At 34.2% G+C, this 22265-nt stretch overlaps 1 protein-coding gene across 12 annotated transcripts in view; it reads left to right on the top strand.

Moving 5' to 3' along the window:
• The window catches only part of Pde4d (3',5'-cyclic-AMP phosphodiesterase 4D), a 1361839-nt gene that overhangs the window by 386776 nt on the left and 952798 nt on the right, over window positions 1–22265 (top strand). For 8 of the 12 annotated variants that reach the window (XM_063258681.1, XM_063258684.1, XM_063258683.1 and 5 more), the window contains one exon: window positions 19365–19418. The exons of the other annotated variants lie outside the window; for them this stretch is intronic. In XM_063258681.1, coding sequence (XP_063114751.1) covers window positions 19365–19418 — 54 coding nt within the window. The remainder of the gene's footprint in view (window positions 1–19364; window positions 19419–22265) is intronic. 12 annotated transcript variants of the gene reach the window in all.

Raw genomic sequence — 22265 nt, 5'->3', positions numbered from 1 at the left:
ATTGTTTAATTTCCATGTGTTTCTATATAATTTCTATGATTTCTTTTGCTATAGATTTCTAGTTATATAGGTCATGTATATGCCGTGATTTCAATGACTTTGCATTTCATTTACTTAAGCATTCTTTATGAACTACTGAGTGGCCTGTCTTGGAGAAAGTTCCATTTGTTGTTGAGAAGCATGTGTGTTCTGTACTTCTATTTTTTTTGAAACAGGGTCTCACTATGCAGTTCAGGCTGGCCTTGAGCTCACTTTATATTCAGGCTGTTTTTGAACTCACAATGATTCTCTCGCTTCAGCCTCCTGAGTGCTGGAATTAGAAGCATGTGCCACCACGCCTGGCAATAATGTGTGTTCTATTGTTGTTCAATTTAAGACTTATTGGATATCTGTCAAGTCAATCTGTTCAAAAGTTTGGTTTGACTTTTTTTGCCTAGTAGATCTGCATATTTATTACAGTGCGGTATGTAGTTCTACCACTATAATTTTGTTGCTGCTTAGCTGATCTTTTATATCCAGTAGTATTTCTTTTATGAATTTGGCCACACTGGCATTTGATCTCAGCCCATTGAATTGTTCCCTTCTGCTGTATGTGGTGACCTTCTTCACCCAGTCTGATCATTTTTTGCCTTGAAGTCCACATGGTCTAAAAACAGGACACTTGCTCTTGCTTGTTTTGGGGTTTTTGTTGCATAAAATATTGTTTTAAATCTTTTTATTTTTAGTCTATGAATTTATTTGTGGTTTAAATATGTTTCTTATATCCATTCTACAAATCTGTTTTTGTTTGGGGAATCAAGACCATTCCTACTGAGAGATATGAGAATAAAAGATATAAAATTTGAAACATAAGGAAAAAAAAGAGGAAAACAGTCAACAGAATAAAGAATATTATTAAGGAACCCAAGGAAATAAGTAGAAATAGAGAAAATTAACAGAATTAAATAAAACAAGAGAAAATAGAAAGCAAGATAAAGAAAAGTAGAGAATAAGAAAAGGAAACAAAAATCCCACCTATCAGAGAATAAATGAAATGCTTGTGCTTTTGAATGAGTCTTCTTTACATGGTTTGCAGTTTTAGAATCCAGAAGATATCAGGGAGGGGTACTGAACCACTGCTATGATCTATTTTGTTTCCATAGTCATGATTTTGTATGTGAATGCTGGATTATGCCCACCCTTCCATGCCTATGGCAGGCTGAGCAATCAGTCAAGCCCTGTTAGTATCCTTGCTCATGTAGGTAGGTGAGAAAAACAAACAGACCACTGAGTTTCATGCTGAACATCGTCAGCAGGGCAAGAGTTACGGAGGAGACAAGTAGTCTGGAGAATTTAACATCAGAATCTTTGGATCCAACTTTCTCTGGAAATACCACACACACAGTTGGCTTCTCACCATGGAGGGCAAGGCCCCTGTGTCTCTTCTGGCTCAATCCTAAACTTCTCAGAAGTTCTATGTTCAACCATGCCCTCTCCATGACAATCTCCCATTGAGTCACTGTGGCAGAGTGACCACAGAAATCCTGGAGAACAGTATTAACTGCTCTGCTGTTGCTGTATAGCTCAATCCCAAGCACTTAACCCTTTCCCCAAATGGGTCCTGATTAAGCCCTCTCAGATATGGCACTGGTTGTCCTTCCGAATTCCATCCTGCTTTGTGGAAGGAATCACTTGCAAAGTAAAAACCATGCTGTTTTCAAAGTTTATAAGAGCTGTGTGCTTCTCTTGGAACGAGCACTGTTGGCCCAGGCTTCTGACTCCTCTTGGAGTTGCACTCCCTCTCTAGATTTATTCTGTACCAGCAAAGGTAAGTTGCCCTCCCTGTGAACCAGCACAAGCCTTCTAGACTGTGCTGCTCTTTTCCAGGCACTGTGCTCCATGTCCTCACCTTCTTCAAAATTTCCAGCCTTCCTGTCAGCTCCCAATTCCTAGAGATTTACCTCTTTCTTTTTCTCATCATACTGTCTTCTTCTGGGTATGTTGGTACCAGATTATAGCAAACCAAAAAAAAAAAAAAAATTTTTAAAGAAGCTATAGAAAAGAAAAATATAGAATAGACAGAGCTCTTAAATATCACTACCAAAACTAAAAAATCAAATGGTGCATCTCAAATATACAGTACAAATGAAAACATAAAGAGGTAGAAACTAGGTAATTTTAGATACAGGGTATTCAGGAAGAATTTTTGAAAAGGGGATATCAATAGCAAGTAGGATTGAGAGTTTAGCAAACTTTGAGGATCTAAATTGATGCTAAAAACACAATCCACTGAGAGGCTTGTTAACACTGACATAAATACCAGAAAAAGAAAATTTAATTTTTACATATTGCATTCTGCAGAACACCATCTTTACATAATCAAAATAGTGGAAACTCTGGTTTTCAACTTTTAGAATCAATTCATAGTGATATAAGTTTCAGAGGTATTAACTACAAATGCAAGTGATACAACTACATACAGTTCAGAGTTGGAATGTCTTCAAATTTATTGGCATTAAATGCATCAACAAGGGGCCTGTGGGTACAGGCAGTGTATAACGCTCAACATAACTGTCCTTGCTCCCATTCTATTTAACCAAGACACTACTTCCTCTTTTGCCAATATTCTTTCCCCATTCTCATATCCCCAAGACAAATGAAATGGACCAGACAGTACATGTCTAATGACAGAATAAGTTACCACTTAAACATTTTCTTTATAACATGCTCTTCTAGTATCTCCCTCTAACCCTGACCATTGGAACTATTTTACCCATGGGAAAGCAAATGAAGAGTTGGTCTCTCTTTGCAGATGTAGCAGTCTCTTAGAAGGCTAAGTTCATTCTTTTTATCTCTCCATCTGAAAGGCTATCAATGTAGCATATGCTCTTTTGCCTATTGAGACAGGTTGGGAATCTCACAGAAGGAACCATGCCCTATTAAAATTTCAATAACTTTATTCTCATCCTCTATATACTTGCAAGTATTTAGTAATCTCTAAAGTAGAAAAACACCATAATCAGCAGTACATAACATCCTTTTATATACAGTGTAGGTTTAATATGTCTTAGTTCAATTGGGGTACTGTAAGAAAGTACCATAGAGTGGGCAGCTTATAAACAACAAAATTTTATTTTTCACTGTTCTGGAGGTGGGCAAGTCCACCATCAAGTTGCCAACAGAGCTGATATTATGAGCCTGCTTTCTTATTCATAGATGAGGCCTTCTAGAAATGTACTCATACAGTCAAGAAAAGAGACATGTGGCCTCCTGGGCCCCTTTTCTAGTGGAACTAAGCCAATTAATTCCCAAAGGCCTACAATCTTGTATTACTTTGGTGAGTAGGTTTAGACATATTAATATTGATGGAGCACAAATATTCAGACCATATCAAGGACAAAGAACAATGTTACGTTATTTTGCCATAGAGATCTCTCTTTTAACTGTATTTTGATTTTCTACATGACACAATTACAAGAAATTCAGGAGACCAAAACCTTAAATTATGAAATAACATTGATTAATGGCTATATTTAATCCCAAAACGCTAATAGCAGCAATTGAATATTTTCATTCATCACACTTGAAAAATATTGATCTTAATTCTGTTCTATTTTCTGATTAATTTTTTCTGAGTGTTGCTTGGGGCCAGACCTAGCTTCAGAGATGTACAACCCATGCAATTTACATGGGGGCCACTCTTAGATGGAGCCATAACTTATGAATCTGATCCTTCATGATAGAAATGTAAAAATTGTTATAACTGTGAAATTACTAATCAAATACTAAAATTAAGTCAAAAATGTTGAGAATCAATTCATTTCAATTACCTTAATATGGTGTTACCTTGGTTCATAAATTTGGTCCTTCTCACAGTTCTGCTCACAGACTGAGTTGCACAGAAAGCAAATTAGATGTAGTGGTTAGGTTCAGTGTTGACCTTATGGGAAATTTTGATTTGATTCTCATCCAGTTTGGTTTGTGACCAGAATGGTGCAGAGGATAGAGTTCATGAACTGAGGTATCACTCTACTATCATTCTGTACATCCAGTACTTGCTCTTCCCTGTCTGTTCTCTATCTGTAGGACTGTTCTGGTTCCATCATTTTGCCATTGTTGGGTTTTAAAAAAGTTGTGATTAAGCATATGCAATATCCATGCCAGATTTTCTAAGAAGTTTCCCCAGCATCTTTGCCAAACTGTCATATGAGCATTTGCATGTTGTTATATATAAACACATATTTTAAATAAATTTTAGTACTATTTGAAGCAAAGAGTACATATTTTTAAAATCTGCAGTTTTGTTTTTCAGTGCAAGAGAACTGTATTTTGTTTTATTATCCTTTAAATCACTGTAACACAAAATTTATGGCAAAAATTCGTTTGCTTTTTCATGAGCTGTCAAAAACAAAACTTTGTTTTTGCCTTTTGGTAAAAGTGTAGTTCAGTCATAATTCATTTTAAAAACTATCCTGTTTATCAATAAAAAGCAAAACAAAATAATTTTAAATTGTTTTGACCCCTTAAATTTAAGGAAAGTCTTGGTACAAATTAGTTGTCCTCGGGTTCTGTGGATTCTGCATCACTGAAATTGTGAGGAATGAAAGATAACCATCGACTCTGAGATGAATCCTATCTGTTTGGTTACTCCCAAATTAGTCATCTCAGTGTATCAGTTAGAGTAATTAATACTAATTATTTTAATAGAGAAAGCTTCAAGTCACAGTGGATAGAACAACTTAACTTTATTTCCTTCATGAAAATGTAGCTATTGCCTATTGGCCAGTTGCCCACTATACATTCTCATGGGTTTTTTCCTATGCATCTATGGTTTCATTACCTTAGATCCAGATTTATCTCCTTTCAAAAGGTAAATGGGAAACTTGTAGATATTTCCACTGACTGGTCCCAGTATTGTTATATATTGCTGGCATAACACTAGTCATATGTCTTCACATGAGAAATTTAGTCTAAATGGAGTCTCAGAGAAGACAGAATGCATTTTTTTTGGCTTTCTGCTTCAGGTTGGATGGCACTGTGCCATACCTACATCAATTTATTTCAGTTATCCTTAAAATATGTCTGTCATATCCATAAAATATGATTCCATGTAGCTCTTTGTTTGATGCAGTACAAGTCAGGGGACTTGTGTTCTGAGATCATCTTCACTGACCTGTGGTTATAATTTTGTGTCAGATGTTATAGCCTCAATAAGCTTAATACATGTTACTCTTTATCTTTTTCAATTTGAGTGAGGCTTCTCCCAGTATTCATTGTGCATGTAGGCTTTCCATCTCTGTGTTCTCATAGAACCTCTTCCTTGGATTCAGTTATGTAACTGTCTCCTGGCTTTCTTCTTCTGTCATTGGATTCTTTTATTTTTTCTCTTCAACTGCTAGTTGGCAATTAAATTTACATACATTCGAACCTATTTATCTTCTGAGGACAAATTTAGTTTCCCCATTGACTATTTTGTGACAATTTAGACCTGAAATATCCAGCCAGAACTCTGTTTTCCCCTTCCTGTCTACTCACTGCAACCTAGTTTTTCTCCTGTGGACATGATAGCTATCAATAAGGCCTGCTGATGTTGCTGTGGTTGTATTCTGTGTCCGTCCCTCTCCATTCGCCAGTTCCAGCCTGCCTAAGCTTGCGTTGTTTCTTTCTCAGTCACAATAATAACTGTCTTAGTCCACTTCCCAGCGTTCTCCTTGTGCCTCCATCCAATCTGAGTCCTACATTAGACTCAGAGATACCTTTAAAGCATGAATCTAATCTAATTAATTTACAATCTTGCCTTAAAAGCTGCTAATACCTCACCTTAATTTTCTTGGGGCTCTGTAATTAGAATCACATCTTGTCTCCACCTCCTTTCTGATTCATCCCAGAGCACCATCTGTCTCACTCTGAGTTCCATGTATACTTACGTTTTTCACAGTGCCTCAGGCTTTTACTCCTGCTATTCTCTCTGCTGGGGACACCTGCTCCTGTTTCTTTGACCCCTTGACTCAGTGAACCTCTTCTCAGCCTTATCTTGGAAATTCCCCTTTTCTGTGGAAGTTTTTAATAAAGTTGGAATTCCCTGCTCTTTGCTATCGTGTTACTTTGTATATTTTCTTCACTATTATTATTCGATATTTATTATTTTCCATTTCATTTTATTTAGTGAATTTTTATTTTAGTTTTTTATTTATTAGTACATATTTGTAGCACATAATGTTTATATTCTTTGTTGGCACATGTACAACAGCAGATGTATTTTAGTCTTGAGTAGTTATCATCTCTTATTCATTGGCAGATGTCTATTTGCATTGGGAATCCTCAAAACACACCTGGTACATCATCATATCCAATAAACCTCCTTCCTGAATTTCACAATCTACTTTACCACTTCATGTGCAATGAGCCTAAATAAATATGTATTGAATTGGATTTTAATAGGTAGAGTTTTAATTTATTATTTTGAAAACCATAATTCACAAAATTGCCTGTTGGCCAGCCCAGCTTGACTTCTAATAAAAACTGTTAAGTGCACCACTTCAGTTCACACAGACTCAAAAACTAATTCATGAGTTTGCTATTTAGAAGGAGGATTTTTACAGCTACAGTTATATTAAAACTGTCTTGAGAATAATCAAGTTGATTTATTTCTAGTTAATTTTTACTGTATTTTTTCTAAAGGAATAGGAATTTGATAGAGGAATAAATACTAAGATAAAATATTTGTATAACTGTAATTTTATATAAATTTTAGTTCTTACTGTGAAAAAGTAAGAAAAAATTACAAAATAGAAGTAAAATCTTTTTTCTTTGGCTTGGTTTTTAGAGTGATAGTTGGCATGCATGACTTGTATTATTGATCTTAGGATTAATTTTGTTTTTATTTTTCAAAGATAGCTGAATTTGGGACAGCGCAACATTCTTTTTTTATAGCAAACCCAGGATATCTGTATGCTCTGATAGTTGTAATTCACTATTAGAGTCAAATGTTGAATATGTATTAAATTTAAACTGTACTTGATGCCTTATTAACTTGTACACCTAATCTTTGGAGTTACTAGAAGTAAAATCATAATCAGATGTCCCTTTAACTCCGAAGAACCATGCTCCCAATTACTTCTTTTTCTCAAACTGTTGCTTCTCTCAGACTAGAATATTTAAGATATTATAGTTTCTTATAATACATAATACAAAAATACATAACCTCTATTTTCTTATTTAAGAGAATTATCTTTGATAGTAAATTGTTAGCACTTCTTTATCCTAAATAAAATTCTGTCTCTCATTTGGATATTGGCAACAAAGTTACGATAAGGGAAGAATTAAAGTAGATTAATAAGTGAATCATTAATTCAACAAATGTATTTTGATTCCAACTAATCACTAAAAACTATTTAGATAATAGAAATATATCAATAAATAAGGTTTCTACCCTCACAGAGCTTTCGTTTTGAAAGGTAAGTAACAGACAGTATTTATCAATTGTATTGAATTTTAGGAACCCTGTGGATGAAATGAGACTGAATAGAAAGAGAAAGGAAAAAGAAAAAGAAAAGGAGACTAGGTCACAGCGACTATGTAGTGTTGCGCAGGCCACTATTGGGGATTCAGCCCTTACGTGAACGAGGTGGAAGATCTTGTAAAGATGTCCAGATGAGGAATGCACTCTGCTCTTAAGATTTAGTGAGATCTCTTTGTCTACTACGTTGAGAATAGACAATGGCTGTGAAAATGCACGTAAGGTCAGTTAGGAAATGTCTTAGCTTAGGTTCCACAGAAGTACCTGCCATTGAGATAATCATGCAAGTGATTCATGAAGTCAGTACTCCCAGGAGAAACCTGCTGAAAAGAGAGGACAGCAGAATGCGGTACAGCAAACAGAGGATGTGAGCAAAACAGCAGTGTAGTTATATCTTAGGTCCAGACTCAGCTTAATCACACAGGGAACTCTGGCGTATGGAAAGGACTACAGAACTGCTGCACCTCTAGAAAGGCGGTCTACATGACACATTCCCACATTAATAGATCCTCGGCTGTTGGCCAGCTTTGAGGAGGGCTCATGAACTTGGATCCCTGGGGAGGCTCTCCTTGGCTCTTCCATTTGCTCCAAGGGTACAGTGATGGGCTATTTGAAAATCAATACTGCATCGGAAGATGTCTATACCTGCCTAGCGGGAGAGATTGGGCAGAGTACCGATAGCATCTACTACAGAAGAGAAACATAATATTCTAGGCAGGACGTAACAGTGACTTGGGCTGATTTGACAGCTGTGCTTCTGGAAGAAAAGATCTGTGTTTATTTTGAAGTTAGAGTTGACATAATTTACTGTTTGACTGATGTCAGTTTCAAGAGAGTGAAAAGTCAAAATGATGATACAAATCCTGTCTGAGAAACTGCATAATCAGAGCTGCTGTTCACTGAAATAGAAAGGAGGAGCTCAATATTTCCATGTTAAATTTGATATATGCATTCAGAAATACCAGTGGAAAGGTTTAATAGGCAGTTAGTTATGTAAATCTGAAGTCAGGTCTGGTTTACAATGGTAACCCAGGTATTGATTTTAAAGCTGAGAAGTTATGAGAAACCAATTCAGTGCTTTGAGGTTCGGAATATGAGGAGACAGAAAAATACCAGGAGCAGATGGCAAGGCAGGAAAATAGTTTATGGTGAGGGGAGTACTGGAATTTGCGGAAGACCATGTTCAATAAGAAATGAGTGATTAATTGCTGAATATGGCTGATTTCCTGGAAGAGGGTTTGCATGACCTTAGCAAAGAGCTGTTTCACTATGATTTTGAAGCAAAAAGAATTGATAAAGTAGATTTGAAAACATGGGAAGGTATGAGTTTGAAAAGTTTTGATCTAAAGAATTTACACAGAGAAATCACATAAGTAACAATGGACACTGAGTGATATACTATAGCAGCATTTTGAGTTGGTGGGAAGAATCCAAAGAAGCGAAGATTACTTATGCAGGGAAGAGCATTCTATGATTCAGCACTAAGATGAAATCTGGGATAAACATACATTACCTTAATACCATGGGAACTTGAGAAAGTGATCATTTGTAAGAGAACTATTGAGTGATAATTTTTTTGAGCCCAGGGCCTTGCGCATGCTGAGCAAATGCTCTACCATTGAGCCACACCCACAGCCTACTTCTGTGTTTACATTATAAAATGAAAAATACTAGCAGAATGCTGTTTTGTTTTGGGCATATTTGCTAAATTTCTTTGAGATGCCTAGACTTTTCTGTAGGCAAATGAAATTCATACAAATTATAGAAATATTATAAAAAAGTAATATAACTACTGATAGAATGACTTCAAAGTAAAAGTAGAAAGGTCACACAGGATTGAATCAGGTTTTATCTGCCAGTTAGTGGACTTATCTAAGAAAAACTCTAGAAATTTCATTTTGGTATCAATTCTTACTTTTCCATGTTCATTGACCTACTAGGACTTCGAGGTAATTTTATGAATTAAAAATAGCTTACTCTCAAATTGCCACCTACTGAGCAATCTTGTACCTGTCCCAGATCCTTTGCTTGGTGGCTTCTTGTCTCTTCCATTCCACCATATGGGCCTTGTCACTGTGATCCAGTGGTCAAGGTCCTCCCTAAGTGCTGGAAGTTTACAAACCACCACTCCTATCTAGAGTGCCCCCTACCTCCCACTATATCTGTTCTTTTTACAAAGTTCAGTCACTCATGTTTTTATGCTTGTTTTGAAAACAATAATTTGTTCTAGTATAATATAAATATATTAGGGAAGAATTTGATGAATAAATTACTGTTAATAATTTTAATAACAATTTTAAAATTTAAAAATATAATAGTTTTATATCACCAGTGGGATACATAGTACATAGCATTGTTATCTTCTGTGAGCAGGTAAAGAATTTCTGGGTTATAGATTATTGCTTCATACTGAAATGCATATTTGTAATGAGGTAACTGCCAAATATATTCCATAAGAGAGCCATTAAATTCTGGGTCAGTCTGCAGTTTGTTTTAAGTTTGATCATGAAATTCTCATATCCTCTCGTGTCTTCTCAGGGAAATCTTACATAAACCTATGTGTGACTTTACGCACCTTTTATTTATTGATACCATCCAAATCTCTTTTTATATAACCAAAGATCAAATTTTTCATAGTTATAGATTTTGCATTACTTCTGAAATATACCCCAAATATCTCAAGATTTCTAGATAAATATTTAGTATTTCTCTTACTCACTTATACATATCTCTGTGTGTTATGTGTGCAACACATCTATTTACTATGTGTGTTAGGCCCTGCGTTAAATGCTTTATTTATATTAGTTCATTAATTCTCCAAAGAACTTTATGTGGGAGCTCTGTATTTTACCTACATTACAAATAAAGAAGCTGAATCAAAAAAGATGAAGGAAGTGACTTGTTAAAGCACAGAGAAAAAGCAAAAATCTGGAATTTGTATCTAAAGAAGATAACTTCAGAAGACAATCCTTCCCCTGAAACACTGTACAATTCAGAAGTGCAAAAACTACAGATATAATAAGCTATTGGATATGATCCTAAGTCAGATGAAAATAATTTTTCTCCTATAATTATTTTGGTGGGGAAATCTTAATAGCAGAGACAACATTAGTGCATACGTTTGTTCAGGTCTTTTCTTTCTATCACCATTTTTAGTGAGTTACAAAGAAAATAATAAAAATATTGCTTGCCTCATACAATTCTGCATAGGTGACTATACTCATTAACACGGTGAATGCAAACTGGTATTCTGTCAATTATAATGTATGAAGCTATTTTTGCATTCCAGATGTCACTTCCTATGGGAAATGAGTCTGCAGTTTCCCAAATGTAAGACTTTTTTCCTTCTGGTCTATATTTTGACATTATCAAAATCTTTGTTTTTATTTCACTTAGCAATAACAACCAATATTTCTGGTAAGGAACTATCCCATTAATTCTATTAGTTTCCCATATATCATTAGCCTAAATACAGAATTCTAGTTTCTAAGTTACTGGGTATTTATGAATCTGACAAAAGTACTTGTTTGCCCTCACTGTTCCTTATCCAAGAGTACACTGGGGTCAAATATTTGTATGAGTGGCTTTGGGAGATTTCTACAGGATTATGTTTTGCTGCAGGCTAGAATAAATTAAATTAGAGTAGGACCTCAAAAATACAGACTTTATTCTCATTATTTGATGTCACCAGTCACTTTCGTACCGTTGATTATGGTTAAATCTAATTAACCCTTCATTCACCCTGAGAGAATGAAGAACACAGCAGCAACTTGCATAGATGCTAATCCCAAGTCTGCCAGTGTTTCTGACCTGCACTGTTTATGAACCGTATTGATCAAAGAACTGTTGCTTTCAGGCTGAGATCTAGAAAAGTAATATTTATTCTAACCAGAGGACATCACACACGAATAGAAAGACTTCTATCAGTAAACTAAAGAAATTTCTTCAAAATATCTCTGGAGTATACGGATGTCTAGTATTAAGATATATGACCTGACTTTTCAATATAGTGAATACTGCTCTTTTCCTGTAGATACTGTTATGATCCCAGCCTAAGTATTTTGTAAATATGGACCTATCTAGTTATCTGTCTACCAATCTATTCTTGCATTTATCTAATGTATATATGTATGTATGTATATATAGATAGATAATACCTTCATGTATCTTAAATATAGATTAAGAAATTGATAACTATGTAATATTACTAATTGTTTCTAATCCACTGTAATCTTTGTAACTTCAGTCAGATCTTTACAAGCAAACTGATGACAGATGAGTTTCTTTGCATTCTGGTGAAGCTTTCTTTTCACATAAAGCAAAGCATTTGGGGGCAACAATCAAGAGTAAACTGAAGAGTTAGTTATTTATTTTTCCTTCAGCTCACTGACTTGCCATCTTTGATAATTAGGTGCTCTAGTTTGTCCCCTGCATCATGTCTTGATCTCTAGCTCTGAAATAACCTATTTTCTGAAAGATATGGCTTGTATGTTGTGAGTTCTGGAAAGCTAAATAAATTGAAAACCTCTTTCTTCTGCATTTGATTAATCTGAATTATAGAGTCTTGACCATGAAAATATTAAAAAATAAAAAAACTAATTACAAATCAGATAATTTCTACAATAATATTTTTCTGAGCACTAAAACCAATTTGTCTCCCTGTGATCTATAACATCCCTGACGTACTACATTATTTATAATCAAGAAAGCAAGTTGCCATCTTAAAAAATTAATGCATAGTTATCATTTGCAAGCAGTCTATTTAGTACCCACTGTGAACATTGATTGTGCATTGAGCCTATGAGATACTTGGCTGCTTTGAAGATAAGGGAGTCCATGAATCAGATGGAACATCAAGTCCATCATTCTTTTCGCCCATTCCTTACATCATTGTTTTTATTGTATGGATTCAGTTCAACAGATTTTTTATCAAACATCTTTCCCATGTAAAAATTGTGGCTAGGTACTCAGGAAAAAGCCAACAATCTTATAAATGTTTCCACAATCCACTAAATATTTCTGGCATGCTGCAGAACAGCTTTTGACCAATCCTTGTAGGTTATGTGGAGGTGCAATTGGTGTTCTGACTGTTCAAAAGTGCAGCTATAAGAGTGTTACAGCTCAAAGGAGAATTTTAATGTTGTAAGTAATATATGTTTAAATGTTTGTGCAAAAGAACTGACTTCAAAAGAGAATTTGTAGAGGATTTGAAGACTGAAGAGAACTGATTGCTAAGATAAGATCCCTGGTTTGGCAGAAGTTAACAGGGACCTGAGAACAAATTTAAGTTCTAGTCTTGTATTAAGGGAACTGTTTTTCTTTGGTTGTCTCGGTGGGGAGAGGGGATACAAAGTCAGGGATTCTACAATCATATATGACCTCAAGAAAATGATCACACAGTGAGTAGTTTGCAGTAAAGTAATGGGAGGTGTGTTGGAAAATATTCAGTTCCTAAATTCCTCCTTTAGATGTTACTATGATTCCATAAGAAGCACTGAGTTCAGGGCTGACAATGGAAGCAGTAGGGTAGATGGGAGAAGGTGTTTCTGACTGAGTCTCAAGGATGAAGTCTGTCAGGCTCACTTTTTTGATCTTACTTATTATTCGTCCTAAGTGCGCCTATGGTGTTTTTTTCTCCATGTTTAGAAAGATTAGGAGAAAAATGTTGCTATAGAATGGGGTATAACGCAAACTTGCATCTTCTGTTTAGAGTTTACCCTTAATTTAAATAGTGACACACATTACATTATTAAGTTTGATTTGGAAGTAGTGGAGGCTTTGACGTTTGGAGTCCATAATTTATGTCATTTCAGTACATGATTAAGCCCTTTCATACAATCATTCAAAGCAGTTCATGGAAATTCTCTTCAAATGAAGTTGACCTATGTTTCATTTCCTGGGATTGGATGTCCAACCTTCATCTACCAAAGAGTTTTAGATGACTCAGGGTAAACATAAATAGGACTTTGTGAACATGCTGTCTTATTGGAAATATTAAAAGGAGTATAAAATTAGGTACACAGTTACCCCTCTCTATTTCCAAGTATGATACCTCCCAGAGGCATTCTCTACCATGTCCACAATAGCCAGAAACTAAGAGTCCTAAGTAGACTGATAGTTATAGTGGACATAAATACCATTTCGAGAATACATTTCGAGAATACAAGCTTACAGTGAGTTTTTTTTAACCTACCTCTAAGCTATGTATTTAGCATTAATTTTGCCTTAAAGTATGGTTTTTAAAATAATTAAATCGTAAATATGCCATTTTGACTAAGAAAAATCCATGAAAATATTCATTCTAGTTAAGATTGAAAGTTCAGATAGTTTTTATAGAACCAGGGTGAACTGAAAACCTCAGTACTAAACTCGTAGTGAGTCAGGCTGTTTATCATTGTTTTTCATAAATTTTGCCAAACATAATCTTACAGCATTTAAAACAGCACCATCCCACTTTGTAGAGGAGATGTCAAAAGAGAAAAGGAGCAGTGCCTATTATTGGTTAAAATGTCTAAAATTGAGCACATAAGTATTTATTTTTGTTATTGAATAATTAATGTTTCAAAATACAAATCAAAAACTTGTTGAATGGTTAGATTTTTCCCCAGCAACATTCATCAATATTATAAAATCTACAGAAAAATTAAACATAGCCCTCCTCTTCCCTTAGCTAGTATCCTTCGAGGCACCTGGGTTGATTAAATATTTAAACTGGTTCATCTGATGCCCCTTGTAAAGAATAAGCAAATTGACAGTAGTTTCAGAGATCTCCTAAATTAGGCTATTTAAAGAAATATGATTAAGGCAGATAAAAAAACTCAGGTAAGATATTTTGTATATCAATTAAATCAAACAACCATTAGCATTTAAATATTAAACCTAGATATTTGAGGAAAAAATATTAAAGTTAGTGGAGAATAACATTATTAAGTATTTCTAATAATTTTCAATACAAGATGTTTACTACATTTTAAAAATTACTGTTTTTATTTACCTTCATACCACAAGGTATTTTTCTTATCTATTATTATAGAAAACCTAGTACCATTATAAAAATATAGTACTATTATTATAGTACCAATATAGTACTATTTATAATAGAAAACCTAGTACCATGAGACTCTTGGGTTAATTTTAGATGTCAGACTGGAAAAATAAATGCCCTCAGAGGATATGAAATGGTAAAATTTCAATTCTTGTGCTAATTAGTTAAATAGAAAGGTTGATGTCTGGCACATTTGTTCTGAATGGAACACTGAATTAAAAAACATTTCTATAGTGGTAACTAATAAATATTTATCTTTTAAAGTGCATAATTCCTCAGGAATACTTTTATGGGACAGAGGTTCTAGGTAAGATATTTGGTAAATGTAAATGTTTTTGTTTCCTGGATAAATGCCCAGTCTACTTTCCTGGAAATCATTGTGCTCGGTGCTTATAATATCGTTAATATTATTGTTGACATTTAAAAATATCCTGTTCTCTTGGTTTTTATTTCTTTCAAATAGTACCTTTGGCATAAACTCCTCTTTCCATTTCCAGAGAGGCAAGCAACCAAACATAATACATTTTTAATTTTTTTAAATTCACAAGCACATATTCATCTAGTTAATACAAATTATAAGTAAATTAAGGGATTTTTCCTGTTAATATTTTATGTTATATTTTAATTAAGCAAGAGTAAGTGCTTTATTCTATTCTTGGCCTTTACAAATTAAATTAAGGGTGTCTGGTTAATAGGGTTTACTGTGCCTGTTTCAGTTTTGTTGGGTTTATTTCCTTCTATGGACTTTCTTTTATTTACAAAGTAAATGTCTGGAAGTCCACAAGGTGTCCAGAGTTGTAGGAATTTCACCAATGGACACAGGCGCAAGTTTGAGGCCTAGATACATGGCAGTTATTCCCTCCAATATGTACAAAGTCTGTGTAAGATTCATCTTTCCATGTCTGTTTTCCTTTTCGCCACTCTTTCTTTTTGAGCCCGATATAAAATGATGTTGGTAAATGAGCTTAGTGGTTTGATGTTTCTCCTTAATGTATGTCCACTAAGAGCAACACGGAGCCTATTGGTGATTTAAAATCTAACTCTCCAGCAAAAAACAAAGCTTCACCTTCAACTTGGGCTGCTCTGTCTGTGGCCATGCAATGAGTCTGCTTTCTAATATTCTAACTGCGTTCTTCCTTATGCAGAGTGCTCTTCTAGAAGCTGGTAGTCAGAGCACCCCTCCTCCTAGTTTATAAATGAACGCAACTCACGCTGTACCAATCCTGTCCTTTCTTGGTGGGTGGTGGGCGTGATGTTTTCTTGCTAAGTAGCAAATGAGCCAGAGGTTAAATGAGGGTAGGACAGATTTCTTTTCGTCACAGGACTGAATGTCGTTTCTGGTTGGTTATGGATTTTCATTCTCATTAGTTGTGCCCAGAATATTGATTTTTTTTTTTTTACTACATTGAATATGACCTCACAGATGTAGCCATTTCTACTTTTAGGAATTTCTAGAGCCAAAGGAATTTGTTTTTGGTTTCAACTCTCCATGTCATCAGTTTTGTCTTTTCTTTTTGATAGGTCTCTATCTGCTATCTGTTAAAGTCTCTGAATATGGTGGTTATTGATAAACCAGTTTGATAGATTTTTAGTCCTCAAGTCTTAAGGTCCTTCAGAATGAACTGCCACATACAAAGTAATGATAGAAATTCATTTAAAGCACTTTGCAAAGGTGTAGGTATTATTAGATGGTCTTATGTTCTCACCTCATTCTCCTCCCTGCTACCCTCTACCTCTCCTTCCCCATCCTCATCACGAGCCCTGGTAGCTGGTGGACCAGGTGAAGTATTTCTTCCCCCATAATTGGACAGCCCTGGTTTATGTTCCAACATCCAAAGATCTACTTGGCTGGTAAATTAAAAGCCATCTGGACTGGAGAGCTTGGTTGCATGATTTATTATGTATTACGATTCTTAAAATTAATTTTTTATTTTCCTGATATCCTCTATAAATTAGGTTTCTGAGATGAAATAAAAATACATCAGAATTCTAGTATCACCAAGCAGAATTGAACTCTTCCCATTTTCTGAGGCTGCCCTGTGTCTATTAAAAAAATTATTTACTTTTATGGTTTGGCAAGACCCAGAAAGAAAGCAGCTTTCAATGTTGGAGGCAGCAGAAAGAATACTAATAAGTGTTAGTCATATGCAGTAAATTAAAAATATAATAATAAAGGAAAATTAAACTGCTCTGTGTTTGGATGCTCATTCTATTACCATAAATCTGCTCTCTCATCTCTTCTCTGAAAAACTAGGGGTGTGGCAGAAAGCATTTGTGAAATTTCCATTAGCATTTTTAGAGAAAGGCTCCATTAAATGATTCAGGATTCAGCTCCTAGCTTCCAAGACTCCACTGAGGTGTGTGAAACATTAAATGCTAAGCTAGAGCTTACATGCAATACTACAGAGATCTTAGGAAAGATCTGTTAGCATCTACCCCAAATTCATATTGTGCTATTTATCTCCTTCTGTCATTCTGTCTCTGTCTGTCTGTCTGTGTCTCTCTCGCTCTTTCTCTCTCTCTCTCTCTCTCTCTCTCTCTCTGATCAAACAGTAATACTAGGTCCAATCTCTTATCAATTGGCATGGAAGAAGTAGAAATTTATTAACCCATTTTTCCCCTAGAAATTAATCAAAATACTTGAGAGATAATATTTTAAATTAGAGCACAAGACTTTATATTTTGTAGGCAAGTGAATAAATACATATTTTGTTCCCAGAGATTCATAATTGGTAGCAAGAATACCTTCATTATAACAAATTTATTCTGACTTAACTACTGAATAAATTTTTCTGTAATGAATGAATGCAGAGAAACAATCAGATATTGAGTCAGATTTCCTAGGCTTTGAATTTTGGATTCTCTTTCACTTTTGCTTTCTTCTTTCTTTGTTCAGTTTTTAAAGCACTATAGATTGGTAAGACCCTTTCAGATGAACATTCACCAACTTTTCTTTTCTCCTGGAACACACAAGTACCTTTATCAATTTATATATGTGTCAATTATTCTCACCCCACAAATGCTAATTGCATTTAGACTTAACACTGTTCTTGCCAATGATCCCAATTTCTTAGGAACACTATTATTTTTGGCAATTTGTACATGTGTGTTCTGCTCTAACCTCCAAATCACAGAAAGCTGTTAATTCCAAATAGCCGTTAGCAAAATATGTTTTGAGGTTCACTCACAGACTTGTGTGAATACTGTAGACAACTAGGTGATTAATGTAATTTATGTGCTAAGGCCTCAGCTTGGGCTTTGACTTAGAAGAAGTTCATGCTGTAATGTGATACGTGAGCATGCTTCCTAAGAGCTGAGGCAAGCTCATGGAGTCCCATCGCAGAGATGGGGATAATTGATTCAACTATTTAGTGCATAAATTCAAATTGAATATTTATGGAAGAACAGTAATTTAGTTGCTATTCAGGTCATTTCTTGTACAGGAAAATGCAGGACTAAAGAAACCTGAGAAAAGTAGCAATTCTTGAATGCAGGAATAAGAAGCTAAGGTATCTTCAGCTGTTGTTTCCAAAGCTGTGTTAAACACATATCTGATTTTATTGTTGCTATTTCATATTTTGAAGAAAGAATGGATGAGAGAAGTAAAAGCTAGAGCAAATATTCTAGTCCCAGCTGAGGGTTGTAGTAAAATTCTGTTCATAAACAATTGATGAGGATAATGTAACCAAGTCGTTTAAGACTAAAAGCAGCATCTCCCTCTCTCCCCACCTATTTCCTCCCTTCCTAAATTAATACCTTTTTCCTTCTTACCTTCCTTCCTAAATTAATATTTTTGAAATAGGTAAAACATTTGCATGAAATAAAAGTGACGCTTTATAAGACTGACTGAGATCTCTGTCTTATTTTTTCTTCACCCTGTTCCCCACTTAGGATAAATTATATTTATTAGCATCACATTGTCTTTTCGGTGTTTCTGTGTGTGACACAAATAAATTAATCTTAGATATGTGGCACATATAATTAATTTTCCTCAATTTTTGCCAGCTCCTTTACATTTTTACTGTCATTTTAGAAAATTTTAACATCATTTTTTATTAGTACATGTTGGCACCACATAACATTTACATTCCTTTTTGGAGGTTGATACATATACTTAATACATCTTAGCTCCTCTTTCAGTCCCTTTTCCTTCCCTCCTTCCATCCGTCTCTTTCTTGATCCTCTTCCTCTGTTTGTGTACATGTTTGCAGTTGATGTTTCTATTTCTTGTGTAGAGTTGGTATATGTATATAATATATATCTAATTCTTTTTCATTCACTTTCCCATGCCTTCCTCCATCTCTTAATCCCTTTTCCTTTGCGAAACATCTATCTCTCTACTTCCTACTATTTATCTTTATTTTGCTCTGCATTTATATTTTGGCTTTCTCATGTAAGATAAACCATGTGTCATTTGGGCTTGTGGGTCTGATTTATTTCTCTAACATGATGGTCTCAAGGTACATCCATTTGCCAATAAAATATAGGATTACCTTTATGGTAGACTATTACTCCATTGTGTGTAAATACTACATTTTCTTTATCCATTCACCTATTGATGGATATATAGGCCACTTTCAAGATTTAGCTATTGTGAGTTGTGCTTCTATAAACATAGGTATGCGGGTATCACTGTAATATGATGTCTTTAACTGGTTTGGAAAGATACCTGGATGGGGAATATCTGAAATAAATGGAATTTCTAGTTACAGTTTTTTGAGCAATCTCCATGCTGATTTCAAGAGTTGTACTAGTTTACATGTCCATCAATAATGAAGAAGTGATTTTTGTTTGTTTGTTTTGCTTTATTTTCCCATGCAGGTTGGTCAGCATTTATTGTTACTTGATTTCTTAACGATGGCCACTTTTTCTGGGGTAAGATGATATTTTAATATGCATTTCTCCAGTGTTGAGAATTTCTCCATTGTATAATTAGTGCTTCTTCTGTGAAGGGTCTATTCATTGCACTTGTCTGCTTTTTGATTGAGTTTTTTTTTTTTTTTTGAAAGGTTTTGTTTTGTTTTTAGTTCTTTCTATATTCTAAATTTAAATCTTTTTTCTGAATAATAGACTGCAACTTTCCCCCCATTCTATAGGATGTCTTTTCAATCTGTTGTTGGGTTTCTTTTGCTGTGCAGAAGCCTTTTAATTTGTAAAATCTCATGGATTGATTCTTGGTATTATTTCTTGTGCAACCAGCATTCTGTTCAGAAAGTTTTTGCCTACTCCAATAGCTTCAAAAGTTTTAACTGCTATAGTTTGTTATCATGGTGATTGTTTCTATTTTAACATTCAGTTCTTCAATCCATTCTAAATTTTCTTTATTATCTGTTAAGAGGTGTGTCTAGATTCAAATTTCTTCATGTGGATTGCCAATTTTCTTGGTACAGTTTATTTAAAAAGAATATCTTTCCTCCAGTTTTATGTTTTGAACCCTTTTTCAAATACCCAATAGTAGAGTGTTCCTGGGGTTGTTTCTGTGTATATTCTTTTCCATTGATCCTCATCTCTTTTTTTTGTAACTAGTAACTGGTTTTCTTTTTTCTTTTTCTAAAACATCATAGCTTTCTAATGTAACTTTGTAGCTTCAAGTTTGTGATTATGATGCCTCATATCTTTTTACCCAGGATTGCTTTTGCTATTCTGGGTCTCTACAGATTTTAGAATAGTTTTCTCTAGTTTGTGAAGAATTATGTTAGAATTTTGATTGTAATTGCATTAAATCTGTATATTGATTTTAGAAGTATGGCCATTTTGATTACATTGATTCTACCTATCCAGCAACAGGGGCTGTCTTTCCATTTCCTGATGTCCTCTTTGATCTTCTTTTACAGAATATTCTATTTGTGTTTGTAGAGGTCTTCTACTTTCTTAGGTTAGTTTCTAAGTATTTGATTTTTCTTGGTGCTTTCTGAATGCTATTGTTTTTTCCTAATTTCTTTCTTAGTGGGTTAAGTTTTAGTGTACAGGAAGGCAATTGATTCTTGTGAGTTGACTTTGTATCCTGTTATATTACTGAATTTGGTTATTACGAATCATTCAATTAAATTTTTGGGTCTTCTGTCCTCTTCAAATCCGCTGAAAATAATGATAGTTCTACATGTTCTATATATAGAACAGGTAGCTTTTTTCTTGCCTTATTCCTTTTGATAATGTTTTGAGTACTATGTTGAACAGGAGTCATGAGAGTATATATCTTTATCTTTTTCCTGATTTTAGAGGGGAAGCTTTCAGTTTTTCCCCATTTAATATGATGTTCCCAGTAGGTTTGTCACAAGGACAAGGATAAAATCAGAGCGAGATAAGGTTGTTTTGTAACTATTTTCTTCAGTGTTTCTATTATGGTTGGATTTTGTCAAAGACTTTTCTGAATCTGATGAGATAGTCATGTGCTTTTTTTTTTTCTTGCTTTTGTTTATGTGATGCATTGTATTTATTGTGTACATTGAACCATTCTTGCATCTTTTAAACTCTCCTTAACTCATTGCATTCTATTTGCCATTCTGTTGTTGGGGATTTTTGCATGTACATTCACTAAAGAGATTGGTATATAACTCTTTTTTATGCCTAACTATAGTAGAAACATACAATATTTATTTGTTTGTCCTTGGTTTATTACACTTAGTGTAAAGTCATTTAGATTCATCCAGGTAGTAATATGTCAGAATATTCTTCACTTTTAGGGCTGGATAATAATCTATTGTACGTATAATTCATGCTTTCTTTAGTCATTCATTGACAGGTCCTTGGTTTTCTGTTATCTTTCAGCTATTGTGAAGAATGTTGTTTTGAACATGGGTGTACATATCTGTTCAGGACCCTGTTTTCAATCTTATTTCATTTTATTTTGTTATTTTTTTTATTCTTATATTTTTCTTGATTTGTTTTCAGATAGATATCTTGCTGTGTAGCTCAGGCAGGCCTTGAGCTCCCTAAATAACTCAGCTGTCCTTTAATTCAGATCCTCCTGCCCCAGCCTTCTTGGTCCTGAGATTACAGGAATGCAGTATCATTTTTTAGCTTCCAAGATTTATCCATTTTGCAAATATTTTTAAAAGTTATGTTTATCCTTTAGTTTTGTTCACTTTCACTTAATTTACCTATCCTTTAATTTATTTTTACTTATTTTCTTTCTCATTTCTCATTAAAATGCTTCATTGATTTTTTTATTCTGTTTTCTGTGCTAATAAAACTACTACTAAAGGTATGTATCTTCCTTTGAACACTATTTAGCAATAATCTATAGACTATGGTACATAGAATCTTCATTATACTTCTTTTATATTGGCCTACAATTTCAATTTATTTTTATGGTTGCATCTAAAAATTACTTAACAGTGATTTTAGAACTTCTAGGTATAATTTGATGTTTTTCTCTGAATTTATTGCTTCTAGTTTTTGGATAGTGAATAGAAATTTTCTTTATAACATCTACTGTTTTGAAATTTATGATATGTTCTTTTTGGCCTAATATGCTATCAATTTTCAAGAATACTCAAAACTTTTGACAAGAAGAAATAGTCTCTTTACTGGAGTACATAGTTTAATGTGAGTGTGTATACTCATATAACCTCTTTATCATTTATAACCTGACATTTTTTTGTTGAGAGGCTAATCCAGTCAAAGTCTCCAATTAGTGCGCTTTTTGATATTTTTTCTATAGTCTTTTGTGATATCTGCTTTCTGAGACGTTGTTGTTTTGCTTTTCCCAGTATAGGTATA

Source organism: Cavia porcellus, unplaced genomic scaffold (genome assembly GCF_034190915.1).
Source record: "Cavia porcellus strain 051 isolate PalLab524CR breed Dunkin Hartley unplaced genomic scaffold, mCavPor4.1 scaffold_11, whole genome shotgun sequence".
Classification (NCBI taxonomy): domain Eukaryota; kingdom Metazoa; phylum Chordata; class Mammalia; order Rodentia; family Caviidae; genus Cavia; species Cavia porcellus.
This window is presented reverse-complemented; position numbering and strand designations above follow the sequence as displayed.